Below are 19,279 nucleotides of genomic sequence, written 5' to 3' on the forward strand. Positions count from 1 at the left end.
AGAGAGAGAGAGAGAGATGAGTGTTTCAGGTGAGTTTAGGATACACAGAGATGACCCTATCTCAAACAAAATTAACAACCTCAGAATCCAATACTTAGGGATTATAGCCTGGTGTATCTGTTCAGTTTATACTGTGCCATTGAAAGTATGGTTAGAAATATATCCCCTTAGGTGGTCAGATATGTTCATAGGAAAAGTTTAAAACATCACAGAAAGCCAGGCAATGGTAGCACACGTCTTTAATCCCAGCACTTGGGAGGCAGAAGCAAGCAGATTTCTGAGTTCGAGGCCAGCCTGGTCTACAGAGTGAGTTCCAGGACAGCCAGGGCTACACAGAGAAACCCTGTCTCGAAAAAACAAAAACAAAAACAAAAAAAAAAACAAAAAACAAAAAATCACAGAAGCTAGGGGAGTCTCTCAGGAGTAGGGAAGCACTTGACATGTGCTAAGGCATCAGATATAGGTCTCTTGTCATAGTGAGTGTGTTTGTCCTAATGGTGACAGCCAAGCGCGCTGACTCCACCCAGCTGACACTCCTAAGCTTCCTTTCCCTGTCTGTGGTGCTGCTCCCCATTTCTCTCTCTCTCTGATGCTGAGGTCGGAGGTCAGGGCCTTTTGCATGCTAAGCCAGCACTGTACCATGAGGCTGAGCTCCAACCCTTTCTTCTCTCCAGGCCAGTGTCTTAAGCCTTCTCTCTTCTCCTTCCGTTTCTGCCTCTGCCCTCCTCTTTCTTATTTATTTATTAGCCTCAGACTTGCAACAGTCCTGCCTCAGCCCATTGAGAGCTGGGACTGAACATGAGCCAGCGCTCACTCTGCCTGTGTGTGTGTGTACACACATTCATGTGCACACATACATGTATGTTCATCTTCTCCTGTTTCCTACTTATCTATATTGCAAATCCATTTACATAGCAGGTAACTATCTTGAGAGGTGATGGAATTTAATGTCTTGAAAATACGTTTACAACATATTGTTAATTTTAAAAAGTATCTTAAGTGTTTTGAAAGCATCGTATAATTTGTTTTTTCCTGAAGCAAGTTAGAGAACAATAGCTCTGAGGCCAACTCTTAAGGCTTGGTCACGTGATCCATGGGTTTGATATTCCTTTTCTTTCTAGCATGCTAGGCAAGTGCATTGCCACTTGGCTGCACCAAGCTGTCTTTCCTTTAGAGACTGTGTGTTGCCTTTGGAATGAGAAATTTGTCATTAACTCTGTCCACATTTGGGGGTCATATTTGGAGACTTACTCGCTGATGAATAGACTGTGTGTGTGTGTGTGTAAAAAATGTATGTATATATAATATATGTATGTATTCATGCATGTATGTATGTTCTTTGCTGGCTCCTAGAAGTACACTGAGGGTCAGGAGGCCCTCATCTTGACCCTTCATCTACGTTGCTCACAAGCCCTCCCTTCTTTAGGCTAGCTTTGCCCCTATGGAGGACAAGCTCAACCAGGCTCACTTGGAGGTTCAGCAGCTGAAGGCGTCAGTGAAGAACTACGAGGGGATGATAGACAACTACAAGAGCCAGGTAGACGCCGCGGGCAGCCTGGTCCCCTGCTCGTTGGCTCGCAGTCTTTCGAGGAGAAGATGGGGGGGGGGTCTGCAAAGAGCATCCACTGTGGTTTTATTGTTCCCTAGGTGATGAAAACAAGATTGGAGGCTGATGAAGTGGCTGCGCAGCTAGAGCGCTGCGACAAAGAGAACAAGATGCTTAAAGACGAGATGAACAAAGAGATCGAGGCGGTACTGTCCCCTTCTGTGCTCTCCTCACTGCCTGGGCCCTTTTCCTGCCTGATTTGGCTCACAAGAGTAACTGATTTCTCTCTGGCTCCCACCCCACCCAATTTTTCTTTGTTTGTTGTCCCCTCCCTGGCTCTTTCTCTATACTGTCTTTCTAGTTCCATTTTCCCCTTTTGGTTTGGAAAAAAAAAAAAAAAAAGCCCCTTTGGCAAGGTGGACTCAGATCTACATGGTGGGCAGGCACTTGGATGCCCATTTTTTTCTGCCTGAACTCTGTTTTTGTAGCATCTATAAATGTGCCTAGCATCCCCTCTGGAAGGGTCTTTCTCTTCAGAGCTTTTGGCTGGTTGGGGTGTAGTAATTGTCTTAAAGATTCCCTTGGGCAGTCTGAGTCGGGCTCAGCCAGCAGTTACGGGAGCAGCTCAATTCTGCCTCTGGTCACAGCCTTAAAGCTTAAGGATGCAGCAGCAGGGCCAGCTATTTCTTTCTTTCTTTTTTTTTTTTTTTTTTTTTTTTTTGGTTTTTTGAGACAGGGTTTATCTGTATAGCCCTGGCTGTCCTGGAACTCACTTTGTAGACCAGGCTGGCCTCGAACTCAGAAANCCNCCTGCCTCTGCCTCCCGAGTGCTGGGATTAAAGGCGTGCGCCACCACGCCCGGCAGGGCCAGCTATTTCTAATCCTCCCTGAAATTTGTATCATCATGGCTGCCTTCCTAGGGGCTTTGGAGTCATCTCAGCCGGTAATCCTGGCTTTTAAACTAGACTTTAGCTACGTTTGAGCCTCTCACCCTTACTGTCCTTTGTGGGTTTGTTTTTTGGTTTTTAATTGTCCCTTTTTAATTTAATTTAATTTAATTTAATTTTTTAAAAAAGACTTTATTTTTATATGTGAGTATACTGCTGTCCTTCAGACACACACCAGAAGAGGGAATCTGATCCCATTACAGATGGCTGTGAGCCACCAGGTGGTTGCTGGGATTTGAACTCAGGACCTCTGGAAGAGCAGTCAGTGTTCTAACCACTGAGCCATCTCTCCAGCTCCTAAATTGTCCTTTTTTTATTATTGTTCAAATAAAGTGACTGCAGAGAGCCCTCAGGATGGTGCTGAAATGTGGTGTCACCACTGATATTTCCTGACTGAATGAATGGCTACTGCAAGTGTCCCAGGGTGTAGGCTCAGTGTGCCCTGCCAAGATCAGCCTGCTCTGCCTCAGCGGGAGCAGACCGACTCCTGCCAGCGGGACTGGGTCAGCCCTGCTGTGTTCTCAGATGGGATCTTACCAATGCTGGGCTTCTTTTCCTGCTTCAGGCCCGTCGGCAGTTCCAGTCACAGCTGGCTGACCTACAACAGCTGCCTGACATCCTCAAGATCACGGAGGCCAAGCTGGCTGAGTGCCAAGACCAGCTGCAGGGCTACGAGAGGAAGAACATCGACCTCACAGCCATCATTTCAGACCTGCGCAGCCGGGTAAGGGACTGGCAGAAGGGATCCCATGAACTGGCCCGAGCAGGGGCCCGCTTACCGAGATGAGCTGCACGCCCCCCAAGGGAGGACCACTTCCTTTTTCTTGGCTGCCGATTTCTGAAAGGAGTGAGCTATCATCAGTGCTGTGAAATAAAAGTCTGGTGTGCCAAACCCTGCGTGTTGCACAAAGTGATTGTAGCTATAGACTCGCCACTGCCTTGCTATGGCCGCCACGCTCTGCCTGCTTCTGCCTTGCATATCCTGCTGCCATGCTCCGACCTGCAGCCACAGAGAGGACACCCAGAGGATCTGTGGCACCCACCGCTTGTCCACTGTTCCATCTTTCTCAAGCTTTAACTGCCTCTCCTTGTTTTCCACAGATCTACTTACCTAGGATTCTCTTCTGAGAGAAGCAAGCAGCCCCTTTGTCCAGAAGCTGTCTGTCTCTCAGTTTCTGGAACCGTACCCTGCACTGTTCAAGACATGACACAGAATTTACTTAAATCTGACATGGGCGGTCTCTTAATCTTTTCTCTTTAAAGTCTTTCTTTTGTTTGTTTTTGTTTTTTTGAAACAGGCTTCACATTAATTTTGAAATTACTGTGTAGCCAAGAGTGATCTTAAACTCTTAATCCTGCCTCTACCCCCGAAAATGCTGGAGTCTCCTGACGTGTCAGCTTCTGAGCAATCACACTGCCCCATGGGTTCTTCCTTCAGTAACACCCTGAGACCTAGAGGGGAAACAAGAGTCCCTATGTCACAGAGATGCTCAGTATCCACAGGGATTTGAACCCATGACTTTCAGACAATTGAATGTTCTTGGGGTCTCTTGAGCTCTCACTAACGCAGCATCCATGGTAACTTGTCAGACCTGCTGGCCTATTGCCCTGCCGCACTGCCCCATTAGGGAGGTGGAATCAGTGCTGCCAACACAATGGTAAAGCTTGGGGTTTGTTGTACAATGTGCTGCTAACGCCCCGTGTCTACTACAGTCCCCGTGGGGCTTCTGCAGCCCTCTTGTCATCAGGAACCAGCATCTAACCTGTGTTCTCCCAGTGTTGGGGGTGGAGCAGGTCTGCCCCACCCCTGTTCTCTTGTCTCTTCCAGGTTGTTGGTTGAATATGGGACACCGGCTGAGGGCAGTCTGCCTCTTTCCTGGGTGTGGATGCTGTCACAGGAGAACGGGGAATCCCTTCATTCCTCAACCTTACCAGAAATGCCCGCATAAACCAGACTGCGTTCCTGTCATTTTAGATCGAACATCAGGGGGACAAGCTGGAGATGGCGAGAGAGAAACATCAGGCTTCCCAGAAGGAAAATAAACAGCTGAGTCAGAAGGTGGATGAACTGGAGAGGTTAGAGGCACTTGGTCCCATGTCTGTCCTCTTCCTAGGACCTGAGACTTTCTGCCACTTAGCTGCTTTGTGCTTAGTGTGCTGAAGTATTGGAAGGACTCAAGGTCCTGGAAGGTACTAGGCAGAACTCAGAGGAAGAGCTGCTTACGTGTCAGTGGTAAGCCTTGTGGACGAGAGGAAGGGGGGTGTCAGCCGGGAGAGATGCTGTGGGACCATACGATCAAAGGACAGTCTTCTGGTAGGCGCGATTATCTCAAGAAGACCAGCAGGCCTGCTTTGAGTGAAGCAGCCAGAGCACCCGCGTGCTGCTGACCAGCATTTCTGTGACCTCCCTGATCTTCCTACAGACTGTTAGAGACAGGCGTAGGTGAAGCTCACAGCGCTTGGTGTCGGAAGCCCTGGCCTCAGGTCCGGTCCCTTGTGACCATGGGTAGATGCTTTAACTCTGCTGGACCTGGTTCCAGGTGTGAGGAAGGATGAGTGTAGGAGTAGTGTGCCGCCTGAGACACAGCAGTCTTCAGTGAGAGGGTCTCAGAAAGGGCTCTCCTGCCTCACTCACAAGCTGGTTGTATATGGTTGCCAGCTGGTACTATTAGTCCTAATTAGTGACCTTTTTTTTTCAAGGATATACTTTATTTTTTAATTGTCTCTATTTGTGAGTGTCTGGGAGTATGTACAGATGCCCACAGTGACTCAGAGCCTCTGCAGCTGCAGTTATAGGCAGTTGTGAACTGCCTGATGTGAGTCCTGGGACCTGAACTTGGTTTGTCCTTTGCAAGAGCAGTGTGTGCTCTTAAACATCAGGCCATCTCTCTAGCTCCTATCTTTTTTAACCCTATTTTTATTTATTCCTATATATTTGTACACAGCATAGGTAACTGCATGGGTGTAGGTATTAGCGGACAACTTGTGGGAGTCAGTTCTCTTCTTTCACAATGTGGGTCTTGTGGATTGAACTCTGGCCATGGCGCTTTTCAGCGAGCACTTTTACCCACTGAACCATAGTTTGCCTGTCCCATAGTTTGCCTCTTTGAGCCAGAGTGTAAGTTTGTGGCCTGCAACTCCAATTGACTCAGCCAACTGAGTTCTGAGGTCATAGGCGTGGACGACCCAAATGTTATCTGTAAGGAAACCAAGCTCAGGCAATGATTATAACTTGCCCAGATGCACACAGCCGGTTCCTACAAATGATGTTCCTTAAGCTGGGAACTCTTCTTCCAGAACCATGGTGGCATCTGCAAGCAGAGGACTAGGACCCCAGAGTGGTAGCACACCACTAGTCCCAGTACTTGGGAGGCTAAGGCAGGAGGATTGCTGCCAGCTAGAGACCAGCTTGGGCTGTGTTATAAAACCCTGTCTTGGGAGAGATGGCTCAGCAGTTAAGAGCACTGACTGCTCTTTCAGAGGTTCTGAGTTCAATTCCCAGCAACCACATGGTGGCTCACAACCTTCTGTAATGAGATCTGATGCTCTCTTCTCATGTGTTTGAAGACAGCTACAGTATACTCATACATAAATAAATCTTTAAAAGAAAAAGTTGGAGGGCTAAGGGTCTTAGGGTCTTAATTGCCTTAAAGGTCAGGGTAGCCCACAGTGGGTCTGAACCAGATGGCCTCTGCTCTGCCAAACTGACCCACAAACATAGCTAGGTTCAACAGGACCTGCAATGAGTGTTCTTTAAAGATGATGCTGTTCTGGAGAAACAGGAGAGATGGTGCATAAAGTAGGGTGGCCACAGCTGTCCTGTGTCTATCACATAAGCTACTGTGTGGCTCAGCTGAAGTCTTTTTGCTGAGCTGGGCTTTGGTGACAGACCTGTCAGCTGTGCTGCCCTCAGTCCTGTTTCTCCTGTTTCCCTCAGGCTTCACACCCTTATTCCCAGAATGGGTTGGTGACGACAGGCCTTCTGTGAGCTGCAGGTTGCTGTTCTCTGTGTGACACTATGAAAAGACCACCATGTGCACTCAGTTGCACATGCAGTCCTTTCCGCTCTCCCCACTGTCCTGTGACCCACTGTTGCAGATGCACAGTCCAGCAGTCACCTTGCTGATCTGAAAATGCTTTCTGTTTCTTCCTGTGGCTCCTTGAAGATTGTTCAAGTGACAAGATTCCCAATTCAGAGGAGGCAGAAGCCCCCTGGCAGTGGATCAAGGCAGGTAGGTCATTGCAGGGTCTAATGGAGTGCTCTCACCTAGGAAACTGGAGGCTACCAGCGCCCAGAATGTCGAGTTCCTACAGGTGATTGCCAAGAGGGAGGAGGCAATCCACCAGGCTCAGCTCCGGCTGGAAGAGAAAACGAGGGAGTGTGGGTCCTTGGCGAGGCAGTTGGAGAGTGCCATTGAAGATGCCAGGCGACAGGTCAGTCATTGTACTCCTAGTTTGCTTTGTGTTCTGGCCCTTTCTTGGCCTACTCTCCCATCTGAAGAATGGGAGCATCTTCTTCCTGAATGCGTTGTGAGGAGGAAATGGGTGTCTGTTGTCGAGGATTGGCCGTTTGTGCTATTGCTCATGTACATTGCTCTTCTTGAGATTCTGGGAAGTTTTTTCACATTATAGGAATACTGGAAAAGGTCAGGCAAAAAGGAGGCTGGTAAGCTTCCCTCAGAGCTAGAGAGATGAGTAACAGCACTAGTTGCTCTTCTTGAGGACCCAGGTTCAATTCCCAGCGCCCACATGGCAGCTCACAGCAGTTTGTAATTCCAATTCCAAGGAATCTAGCACCGGCACAGACATACAATGTAGGCAAAACACCAATACACATAAAGAGAGGTGGGGGCTAAGGGGGGAGAGAGAGAGGGGAGAGAGAGAGAGAGACTCCCACTAGTTAGCTTCTGCTCTAAGGCTCCAGAATATTTTGCATACTGATGTGTGGATGAGTGTGACTGACCAGTGGGTGTGGCCAGCCATGTCTGTCAGGTCAGCTAGCCTTCCTTACCTCTGTACTTTGTGTGTAGGTGGAGCAAACCAAGGAACAGGCGCTCTCCAAGGAACGAGCAGCCCAGAGCAAAATCCTGGACCTTGAGACCCAGCTGAGCAGGACCAAGACAGAACTTGGCCAGCTGCGGCGGACTCGTGATGATGTGAGTTGGGCTAGTGGGCAGGGCTTCCTCAGGCGACCTGCACAACTGCCTGCAAGTGTTTTCGTGAGTCTCACCTAGGTTATTATCCCCAGTCACCTTACCATCCTTTAAGAATTAATTCTGGGTAGACCTCCCTTCCCTTTTTGGTACTTGGGATTGAACACAGAGTCTTGATGGTGTGAGGCAAACTGCTACTCCTGAGCTATGGCTCCTGTTACATCACTTCTTAAAATCACAGTTACAAGATGTCATTTATACCCATAAACACTTACTGCATAGCTGAACAGCTTTTAGTGTATCCATAGACTTACGAGATTATCAAATTCCTGTTAGGGATAAAATCATGGGGTAGAGGCTATCTCCATGTGAGTACATGAGAGAGAGTCAAAATAAGTAAAAATAACTCTTACTCCAAAGCAAGGGAAATCATGAAGATGTAAAAGAGCGCCTGAGAAGTACCCAGGAGGAAGGGCGACTCCCTGAGTAGACAGACAGCACTCTCACAGTGCAGGTCTGTGTCTGTGGCCTGTGGTGCTCGGGGCTGACTACTAAGGAGAGTCCCCGATGGTTTGGGGCCTGGCGAGTTGGATCAGTGGCTGTGAGCACTGCTTGCTCCTGGGTAAGACCTGGGTTTGGCTCCCAGCACCCATGTGACGACGGCTCAGTCTGTAACTACAGTTCCAGGGCATCTGATATTCTCTTTGGCTCATCAGTTAAAGGTCATAGGACTGGAGTTTGTATCCCAGCATCCACATAGGAGGCCAGGCATCCCACATACGCAGTGACTGTTGCCCCATTTTGCCTCTGTACACCTATGCAAACATGAAAATAAAGGTAACGTGGTCATCCTGAAGAACGTTAACCCAAACGCATGGAGGTCGGTGATATGCCAGATGAAGATCTCAGAAGTTCAGGGGGAAAAAGGATGAGTGATCTGAAGTTCAAGGCCAGCCTGGTCTACAAAGTGAGTTCCAGGACAGCCAGGGCTACACAGAGAAAGCCTGTCTCAAAACAAAACAAAACAAAACAAAAATAAAAAAACAAAAATAAAACCCAAAAAACAAAACAAAAAAACAACAACAACAAAAAAAAAAAAACCCAAAAACCAAAACAAACAGAAAAGAAATTGTGATTATGGGGAAACCCAGAAACGTTGGAAGTGACCAGATGATTTAGAAAACAGGAGAAAGCATCAGAGAAGACCAAAGCAAGCAGAAGAAAGAAGCTGAGGAAAGGAGGAGGGCATGGTCAGCCAAGCCCACTCAGACATGAGCGTGGAGAGGCAAACAGCCTGCCATGCGAGCTCATAGCTTTCACTCCCTCCATTGAGAGGCATCGGCAGGTGGATGTTGGAATTTGATGCCAGCCTGGTCTGGGGTAGCCAGGACTGTATAGTAGAGTGACCCTGTCTCAAAAACCAAAACCAACCAACCAAAAAACCCAAACATGACCACAGTATCAGAATCTTCTGGGATACTATTAAGAGACCAAGTCTAAGAACTGTCAAGACAGAAGGAACTGGAACCCTGAAGGCAGAGAGTCAAGTTGATGAGATTACACACAGAGATATTTATTAAAAGGGATCGACCCTCAAACTTGAGGTATTTAGAGTCACAAATGCATAGAACCCAGAAGAACTTCTCTAAGAAGTGTTATAGTCAGTATGGCAAAGCAAAAGAAGAAAGATTGACAGGTAAAGGGGTGGGGTTGTAGAGATGGCCTGAGATTAGGATTACAGAGGACCTGGGTCTGCTGCTGAGCATCCTTTTCAGGGGATTCCAGCTCCAGGGGTTACAACAGCTCTGGCCCCCAGACACGGCATTTATGTGTACATACTCCAAGCAAATACATACAGATATTTAAAAATAAAACTTTAAGGGCAGGCGAAATGGCTCAGCAGGTAAGAGCACTGACTGCTCTTCCGAAGCTCCTGAGTTCAAATCCCAGCAACCACATGGTGGTTCACGACCACCCATAATGAGATCTGACGCACTCTTCTAGTGTGTCTGAAGTCAGCTACAGTGTACTTATATATAATAATAAATAAATCCTTAAAAGAAATAAAACTTGCCGGGTGTGGTGGCGCACACCTTTAATCTCCAGCCTTTTTGTTTGATAGCTGATACTGTCCTAAGTGGGAAGAAAATGAATATTTCCTTAATTTAGCTTGTTTTTAAAACAGTGTCTCACTATGTATCTCTGGCTGGTCTGGAACTCATTATGTAGAGTAGGATGGCCTCAAATGCATAGAGCTCTGCCTTGGTCTGCCTCCTGAGTGCTGGGATTCGTGATGTGCACTACCATGCCCAGCTCAATGGAGTGTCTGTAGTGAGGAAATGGGTAAGTGGGTAACACACTTGCCACCAAGCCTGATGAGCTGAGTTCCTTAGAATCCTTATGGTGGAAGGGGAAAACCATGAAGGCTGGAGCGATGGCTCAGGGGTTAAGAAAACCATGAAGGCTGGAGCGATGGCTCAAGGGTTAAGAAAACCATGAAGGCTGGAGCGATGGCTCAGGGGTTAAGAGTGCTGGTTGCTCTTGCAGAGGTCCTGAGTTCAGTTCCCAGCACCCACAATGGCGGCTCACAGCCATCTGTAATTGGATCCAATGACCTCTTCTGGTGTGTCTGAGGACAGCGAGATTGTGCTCACATATATTAAATAAATTAAATAAATAAATAAATAAATAAAGGGGAGAACCACATTCACAAATATGTGTAAAACATTTTTTTGAAGAAAATAACTGTGGCTAAACCTCAGTTGATAGGGAGAGTCCATGCTTGTATGTTTGAATCCCTGGGTTTAATTCCTATTAAGTATTAAAAAACAAAATCAGTCAAGGAGGTGCGTGCTTGTGACCTCAGCATAGCAGAGGGATCCACAGTTCAACATTATTCTCAACTACAGAGCAAATTTGAGGCCAGCCTGGGCTACATGATTCCCTGCCTAAAAAATAAACAAATGATAGCATGTTTTGCTGAGGATGCGGGAGAAGAGCAGCCCTTGAGCCCTTCCCATTGCTGATGCAGCAGTACCATGCTCAGCTCTAGTCCCAGGCTGCTTGCTTGCTTTTTTTTTTTTTTTTTTTCCCTTTTCTTCTTCTTTTGAGACAGGACTTCTTTGTGTAGCCCTGGCTGAACTACAACTCACTCTGTACACCAAGCGTGGGTGTGCTAGAAGAAAGCACCTGGTTCCTTGGAGTCACTTCTAACTAACTACATAGTGAGACTCTTTCTCAAATAATAAAATTGAACTCAGCCAGGTATGTTGACTTGGTGTATGTTGCCATAGTAACAGCACTCAGGTGGTTAAGTCAGGAAAATTGTAACTAATTCAAGGCCATGTACTAAGTCCTCTGGGCAGCTTGCTGAGGCGTTAGTTCAAAACAGTTAAAGAGCTGGTTGGTGGTTGAGTATGCCTCAGAGGTGGAGCATGAAGACCTCTGAGTTGGAGCCCATTCTGACTTATAGAGAGTGGGTTCCGGGACAGCCAGGACTACACAGAGAAGCAACACTAAAAAACAAAGAGAAACCCAAAACCAAGCAACTAACTTCCCCCACCCCCACCCAAGGGGATAAAACCCATCTCAACCCCAGGCGCTATGTGCCTCTCCCAGTGTTGGCACCCTAGAAGAGGATGCCTTTGTCTCTGATTGCCCACTGTTGCCTTCTTATTCTTGGTCCCTGTTCTCTTTCTTCCGTTAGGCGGATCGCAGATACCAGAGCCGCCTACAGGATCTGAAAGATCGCCTGGAGCAGTCTGAGAGTACCAACCGCAGCATGCAGAATTATGTCCAATTCCTCAAGGCCTCTTATGCAAATGTGTTTGGGGATGCTCCCTATACATCCTCCTACCTGACAAGCTCACCCATCCGCTCCCGATCGCCCCCTGCCTGAGGCCACCTGTCCAGGGTGTAAAGCCCATGCCTGATGCCAGACAACTGTGGAGTTAGCAAACCATAGCTGGCAAGCCCACTCGTTTTCAAATGTGCTCAGGGTCTGTTTCTCAACTAATGCCAGGAAGGCTCCTAGAGCAGCCAGGGATGAGTCAGGAACAATCTGGTTATCTTTCCTGACCTGGGAACCTGGTGGACTTCTCTAATCCTCACAGCCATACATTTGCCACATTAGGTACCAGATTTTGAAATCCCTGGAACTTTACATACAGAGTCTGCTTCCTTTCCTCAGGGAATGTTTGGACGGACTGTTCATGCAGACTCCTCCCAGCCCTCCTCTTTCCAGGCATACCAGGCATCCATCTCTCTCTCTCTCTCTCTCTCTCTCTCTCTCTCTCTCTCTCTCTCTCTCTCTCTCTTTCTCTCGGGGGTTTTTTGAGCTGAAGTTGCAGGAATCCTTCTCCAACTGAATGCCTGCATTGCCTTTTCTTTCCTTTTTATTTATTTATTTTTTAGTTTATTTTTTAATAAAAATAGAACTTTATTTGTATCGAGAAATAGTGAAAACAGGTAAATTAGTATCTGAGGTAAATTAGTCAGGGCTCATGGAGATGAGATGTTCACGGCTCCCTTGCTCCTGTGGAATCTGTAGCTACAAATGTCATGAAAATAAATCCGTTGTTTGCGTCACTCATTACATAGCAACTGGCATAGTCCCAGCTACAGCAGGTGTGTTCACAGTGAACTGTTTGGACACAGACCTAACAGTGGCAAGTGTGCTTGTAACCATGTGGTCTGGTTTCACAGTTCTGGGAACTGTAACTCCCAGCCTCTTACTCCAGGAACAATACCCAACAGTGTCATCCTTGCGCAGGGGCCATGGTGATCTGTATTGTTCCAGCTGTAGTGGATGCTCTGCTGAAGGGGAGTCAGCTTTTCTCCTCTTGGTGGGTAGGGCAGGAAGCAGTGTTCTCTTTAGTGCCAGGGGAAACCTCCCATGTCTGTTTCCTACAGGCCACTTGGTCCTCACGACCGTCCGGCCTGACAATCAGAATTCCTATCTCATTGCTTTTCTGTTCTCTTTGTATCTCTGGGATTCATTTATTTTTGAAAATTTTGTGTGGTTTTACAGGAAATAAAGTTTTTATCACTATGTCAGACTCCTTTGATTTCCCTTATCCCCTCCTTACTTTATAAATGATCAAGCTGAGTGAGGTGACACATACCTGTCGTAAGCACTGGGGAGACAGAGGCAGGAAAGTCTTTTTTTAAACGACTTAAGAAAATCTGTGAGAAAGTCATTTCATTGTGGGCAAGATAGGCAGCCGCTCTTTGTGGTTTTAGAAGAGAAAGCATCTGGTGGCCGGAGACTAGGCACCCGTCAGGCCTCGATACTTAGGGTTTGCGGAGGATCACTTACACCTGTGGGGTGTGCCTATGTTTTCTATTAAATACTACCCACTTTCTGGGTGATAAAGATTTGGGGCCGTTGTTTCTTTTCCTGCATTGAATGCGTGGGAGAGAACACTTACTAGAATGTGCACATGGGAGAGCCTAGGGTTGGTTTTGGTTTTTCTTTCCATTCTTTTTTTTTTTTTTTTTTTTTTTTTGGTTTTTCGAGACAGGGTTTCTCTGTGTAGTCCTGGCTGTCCTGGAACTCACTCTGTAGACCAGGGTGGCCTCGAACTCAGAAATCCACCTGCCTCTGCCAAGTGCTGAGATTAAAGGTGTGTGCCACCCCACCCCCATCCCCATTCATTTTAAATTGGATTTGTGTACATATTATTTTATGTGTGGGTGGCCTGCATGTATGTGTGTGCTGTGAGACACACACATGTTCTTGGTGCTCTCTGAAGAGGGCATCAGCGTCCCTGGTACTGGAGTTGGGGATGGTTGAGAACCACCATGCATGCTGGGAATTGAAACCATGCTCTCAATAAGAGTAACATGTGCTCAACTGCTGACCCAGCTCATCTCTCTAGCCTCAGGACCCTGCCCATCCACCATCACCAACCAAAAACCAACCAATGAGTAAAAAGCAAAGCTTGCTCTTCAGAGGGGTCACTTTCTTCTAGCTGCCATTGGCCTGAGTTCTGGCCTTGACTCTTCTCTTGCTTTCCTATTCCTGTGATAAAACATCACAACCAATTTAAACACACACACACACACACACCAAAACAGAGTATGTCAAGATGCGGGAGCCTATTGATTTTCCAGGCTTTCCAATGCAGAATGCTCCCCCAAGATTCTATCTACACATTGGATCTCTAGACCTTCATTGTCCCCCAGATCTCCAAATGCCTCCAGCCCTGCTAGTGCCTCATTTTCACCAAATGCCCTAAAGCACCCTCTATTACCTGAATGTCTCTAAGTGGATCCAGGTCCCCTTAATGCCTCATTATCGCCAAAGACCACAACACATACACACACACACACACACACACACACACACACACACCTTGAAGGTCTATAGATGTCTCCAGGATCCCCAGTGAACCCAGGCTTTCAAGTTTGCCCCTGTCCCTCAGCTCCACTTGTAGCTCCTCAGGTCTTTCCAAGGCCACATGTTCCCCAAAAGTCTCCTATCAGGCAGTGGAAAGGGCGCACCAGGTATAGCCCAGAACAAAAGAGTAAGCTGGAAAATTTTTTCCTTGTAAAGTCCAAGTATCCTTCCTTCAAACAATGCCAGTAGCTGGCACAAAGTGTATGTGTGATGGAATACCAGATCCGGATATGGTTTAAGAACAGGAGGTCTAGATACTTTCGGGAGCATCCCCCAAAACATATAAAATCTCCTGGGAATTGAGGTGAGAGAGCCCACACTCACTGCACCAGCAGTGATCCCGTGTCCCCAAGCCTAGCAGATATTTGCTCTGTCTTTCCACCCAGCTCCTCTGGAATCTTCCCATCCCTTCTTCAGTCTTGACTGGTCCTGGGGAACATTCTGGGTGTGGTGCTGGCTGCCCATACCCAGACTACAGCAACCACTGGCCTATTTTCATCAACAAAAGCCATGGACCCAGTTCAATCTGTAGCAGTTGAAGACACATCAGACTCAGCTCCATAGATAAGACTCAGTCCTAGCCAAAGCTCCAGTACTATGCCACCTTCATAGAGCCAGCAGCAGCTCAAGTTCCCTCAAGAGATGCCGCTTTGAAGATCCATGTAGAATAAAACACTTGCATCCCAGGGCCAGTTCTGGGTTCAAGACCTACAACTGGCAAGCTGGATGTGGTGGCACACACCTGTAATCCCAGCACTTGGGAGGCAGAGGCAAGGGGATTTCTGAGTTCCAGGCCAGCCTGGTCTACAGAGTGAGGTATGCACCACCACATCCTGGCCACAAAATAAATAAATAAATAAATAAATAAAATTAAATTACATTTAAAAAAAGAGTTGAATTTGGCCTATTATTTGAGAGGGTTAGAGTTTGTAATTGTGGACTACATAGCACAGAGTTCACATCTGGATCCACACTGGGAGGCATCCGAGGAGCACTAGGATTCACAAGTCTTTTTTTTTTTTAAATGTAAAGTTAAGACTTTTTTTTTGTTTTGTTTTGTTTTTTCTTTTTTTTTTTTTGATTTATTTATTTATTATATGTAAGTACACTGTAGCTGTCTTCAGACACTCCAGAAGAGGGCGCCAGATCTTGTTACGGATGGTTGTGAGNGATGGTTGTGAGCCACCATGTGGTTGCTGGGATTTGAACTCTGGACCTTCGGAAGAGCAGTCGGGTGCTCTTACCCACTGAGCCATCTCACCAGCCCCTCACAAGTCCTTTTAAACCCCCAAGCCTACACTAATGAACCCCTCCACTAGTAACGATACAATTTTCCCCAAGCAGTTTCAGCCTATGGTGGCCATTCTCATTCAGATAACTATAGCATCTCAGCCATTCTCACCCAAGTCCAAAATTCCAGAGATTGCCACTGGAGAGAGTTCACTGGTTAACCACTGGCTGTGCGAGGGGAAGCATCCATCCAGGACACAGAGGAAAGAACCTTGACTTTATCAAGGTAGGCTGGAGAAATGCTTCTAAGGTGCTGACCGCTTTTGCCTACATCAGGCAAAAGCTCACATCCACCAGCAACTCAGTCCAGCTTCTTTGGCATTCGATTTCTCTGGTCTTAGAAGGCACCTCCACTAATCACATGCACATTTACATACATGTTGAAAATACATATTTCCTTAGAGCCAGGGTCCGACCATACAGCTCTGGGTGGCTCAGAACTCATGTAGACCAGCCTTGTCTCCAACTCAGATCCCCTGCCTCTGCCTCTCATGTGCCAAGACTGAAGGCATGCACCACCATGCCTTGGCTCCTACACAATTTCTCAATAAAAAAAACCAGTTGTCAAACGTAGACCACCACATGCATGTGTGGGTATGTAATTCCTATTTTATTTTCTGAACTAGTGTAAGCTCTGCACCACAGTGTTGACCTGTAGAACTGTTTGGATTGGGGTCCATTCCTGGGAAGTTTTTTTCTTAGCTAGGCCTTTTCCTGACTGTCCTGGAACTCACTCTGTAGATGGGGCTGGCCTGGAACTCAAGAGATCTGCTTGCCTCTGCCTCCTGAGTGCTGGGGTTTAAGTTATGTAACGCTTCACCCAGATCATTCTTGGGGGACTCTTGTATTAACGTTTGGTGTGTATGTATGTATTATGTATGATGTGCGTGCGTAGTGTAAAAGTCCACAAAGAGGGCAATGGATCCGTCTGAGTTGGAGTTTCAGTTGTGAGCTCTCATGGGGTGTTGAAAAATGAACCAGGCTCCACAACAAGGATAGTAAGGACTGTTAACGCCTGAACAGAAAAAATACTGCTTGTTCTCTTGAGGTTCTTATCCACCTCAAACCGCTGCCACGGACTCATGAGCAGTAGATGGGTCAAAAAACGCAGAGCATCGCCCGGGCAATTGTGACTGCGAGAAATTACATTGAGATTCAGGTCCACGTCGCTCGCTAGTTTAGACTCAATCCCGCATTCTTGCTCTGTCCAGGGGGAGGCGCTCACTAGTGGGCGGGGCGCTGCTGACGGACAGGTTCTGCGACCGTTACGGAGAGGCTGCACCGGATGTGGGGCGGACACCCCGGAAGCGGAAGGCGGCGCCTCCTCGGCGGCGGATTCGAGGGTTTGTTGTCAGTCGTGTCAGCTGGTGACTTGCCATGCCGTCCGATGGTCGCTGCTGGGAAACTCTGAGGGCGCTCCGCAACACCAGCAAAGGCCGCCTGCGCTACGACCGCGAGTGGCTGCTGCGCTACGAGGTGAGCGGCGGCCGGCGGCCGGCGGCCCGCGTTTAGCAGGCTCGCTAGAGACCGCGGTGGAGGACTGGGCGTGGGGACGGGACGGGACGGGCTGCGATCCTTTTTTTAATCTTCTGTATTAATTTATTTGCTTGGGCCTTCAGCTGTTGAGCATTACATGCAATAATGTCTTATACTTACCAATGGACATACAAATAGGCTTAACCGTGCCGGGCGTGGTGGCGCACGCCTTTAATCCCAGCACTTGGGAGGCAGAGGCAGGCAGATTTCTGAGTTCGAGACCAGCCTGGTCTACAGAGTGAGTTCCAGGACAGCCAGGGCTGCCCAGAGAAATACTGTCTCGAAAAACCAAAAAAAGAAAACAACAACAAGAAGAACAAAAACAAATAGGCTTAATCTTTTTGTCTTTAGGATGTTTTGGAAGAATGCATGTCTCTTCCCAAACTGTCTTCTTACTCTGGATGGGTGGTAGATCACATCCTACCCAACACCTCTGGACAAACGCAAGAGAGTGCTCCTTCTGATAATTCACCATCCTCTGGATCTGCATCTGGCCTGTACCAATCCTCACTACTAAAGTCTCCTGTCAGAAGTAGCCCACAATCCCCGTCACCCTCAACACCAAATGGAACCCAGGTAAGGCTTAATTTGCTTAAGACAAAAGACTTGTTGGCTGCAAGGTTGAAATGTTTAGTCACAGGACAGTGACTTGGGGGAGACGATTGTTTCCCATTGCAGATAATTGTATTTCCCGTATCATCCACTGTTGGTATGTGTGTATGCTCATGTGTGTGGAGGCCAGAAATCAACTTTAGGTCTTGAGTCTCAGAGGCCTTCATCTTGGGTTGTGAGGCAAGTGTCCCTCATTGGCCTGGAGCTCATCAATTAGGATTAACTGGCCAGTAGTCCCAGAAATCATCCTGTCTCTTCTTCTCTGGTGCTGGAACTCTTAAGTGCATGCCGCCATGCCATGTTTATAAGGATCAATAGAGTCAGACCTTAGGCCTTCCCTGCTTGTACTTTACCCATTTAATCTATCTCCCCAGCACAGAAGAAACACCAGTTTATTAAAGAGAAGCAGTGTAACACCAGGTGTGGTGGTGCACAACTTTAAGTGCAGCACTTGGAAGGCAGAGACAGGTGGGGTCCTGTGAATTCAAGACCATCCTGGTCTACAGAGCAACTTCTAGGCCAGCCAGGGCTACATAATGAAACTCTGTCTTAAACAAACAAACAAACAAACCCAAAACGAAAGTTTTGTGCTTCTTAGCCTTTTGGGGAAGATGGAATGTAAATGAGTTAGGGCCAGGAATGGAGAGAGAGAGAGAGAGAGAGAGAGAGAGAGAGGGACAGAGACAGACAGACAGACAGACAGACAGACAGACAGAGAGGAACAACATAGCAAAGTTGATGTCATAATACACAGTGTTCCCTGTTGTCTGTTCTCATTGGCAGCATGAACCTGGGGGAGCAGGGCCTACAAAACGAGGAAGGCTGATGTCTCATATGATAGCTAACTTTACTCAGAGCATCAGATAATTTATACTCTGAGGGAAAAGTCACCTGGGTACTGTAGTCATTCACAAGGACAAGCCACCAGTGGGAAAACGATTTTCCTTAGACAAATGTAAATGAATATTAACCAGTTGTAATGAATAATCTGAATTAAACCCATTCCTGTCTGCTACACGTAGGAGGGGGCAGTGCATATTCTGAGAACACATCTGTGTGTTGAAACTGAGGTCACAAGACTTTTTTCTTGGAGTTTTCTCACAAGTACTTAGAATTCTCGTACAACTCCATTCTTGGAGTTTTTTGTTTGTTTGTTTTGGGTTTTTCAAGACAGGGTTTCTCTGTATAGCCCTGGCTTTCCTGGACCTCACTTTGTAGACCAGGCTGGCCTCGAACTCAGAAATTCGCCTGCCTCTGCCTGCCGAGTGCTGGGATCAAAGGCGTGCACCACCATGCCCAGCGTGTACAGCTCCATTTTAGACTGTATTCTGACACTAAATTATTTTCATTATTGGTGGCTTATAAATTTAATATTGGTTCTTAGTTGGGTGTGTTAGAGTTTGGACCTCAAATGTTCCTCAGAGGATTCTGTGTTGAACTTTGCCCCTCTTGTGGCAACATTGAAAGGTGCAGCTTTGAGGAAGTAGATCATTCTCTTCAGAGAGATATACATAGATGGGTCATAATCTCATGTTTTATCAGGGGTGGAAACAGTCACTAGTGCTAAACTGCAAGAACTGGGTCCTTGTTGCGGCCCGCCCGCGGTCTACAACACGAACGGTTCAACTGAAAATGGCAGTTCAGGCTGAAAAGAGAGGAAACTAGACGGGGCGGAAGAAAAGAATGGAGCCAGGACAACAAGTTCTGATCTAGGCTCAATTTTACTAATTCCAGACACTCAGTTTATAAAGGAAGGGGGAGGGAACCCAATTTCCCGCCAAGTAACTCAGGGTCC

General features: G+C 47.2%; 2 protein-coding genes across 20 annotated transcripts in view; both read left to right on the forward strand.

Moving 5' to 3' along the window:
• Positions 1-12,017, forward strand: part of Odf2 (outer dense fiber of sperm tails 2) — a 43,494-nt gene extending 31,477 nt beyond the window's left edge. For 5 of the 19 annotated variants that reach the window (XM_029473295.1, XM_029473324.1, XM_029473321.1 and 2 more), the window contains 7 exons: positions 1,427-1,537; positions 1,648-1,752; positions 3,059-3,217; positions 4,469-4,569; positions 6,765-6,927; positions 7,524-7,649; positions 11,353-12,014. In XM_029473295.1, coding sequence (XP_029329155.1) covers positions 1,427-1,537; positions 1,648-1,752; positions 3,059-3,217; positions 4,469-4,569; positions 6,765-6,927; positions 7,524-7,649; positions 11,353-11,544 — 957 coding nt within the window. In that variant the 3' untranslated portion in view covers positions 11,545-12,014. Of the gene's footprint in view, positions 1-1,426; positions 1,538-1,647; positions 1,753-3,058; positions 3,386-4,468; positions 4,570-6,764; positions 6,928-7,523; positions 7,650-11,352 lie in introns of those variants that run through there. The other 14 variants (XM_029473287.1, XM_029473297.1, XM_029473303.1 and 11 more) reach the window with 7 other exon arrangements.
• Positions 12,018-16,638: 4,621 nt separating this feature from the next.
• Positions 16,639-19,279, forward strand: part of Gle1 (GLE1 RNA export mediator) — a 25,425-nt gene continuing 22,784 nt past the window's right edge. Inside the window, exons 1-2 of the mRNA XM_021156319.2 lie at positions 16,639-16,812; positions 17,224-17,448. Of these exons, the coding sequence (XP_021011978.1) occupies positions 16,714-16,812; positions 17,224-17,448 (324 nt within the window). The 5' untranslated portion in view covers positions 16,639-16,713. The remainder of the gene's footprint in view (positions 16,813-17,223; positions 17,449-19,279) is intronic.

Source organism: Mus caroli, chromosome 2 (genome assembly GCF_900094665.2).
Source record: "Mus caroli chromosome 2, CAROLI_EIJ_v1.1, whole genome shotgun sequence".
In the NCBI taxonomy this organism is placed as follows: domain Eukaryota; kingdom Metazoa; phylum Chordata; class Mammalia; order Rodentia; family Muridae; genus Mus; species Mus caroli.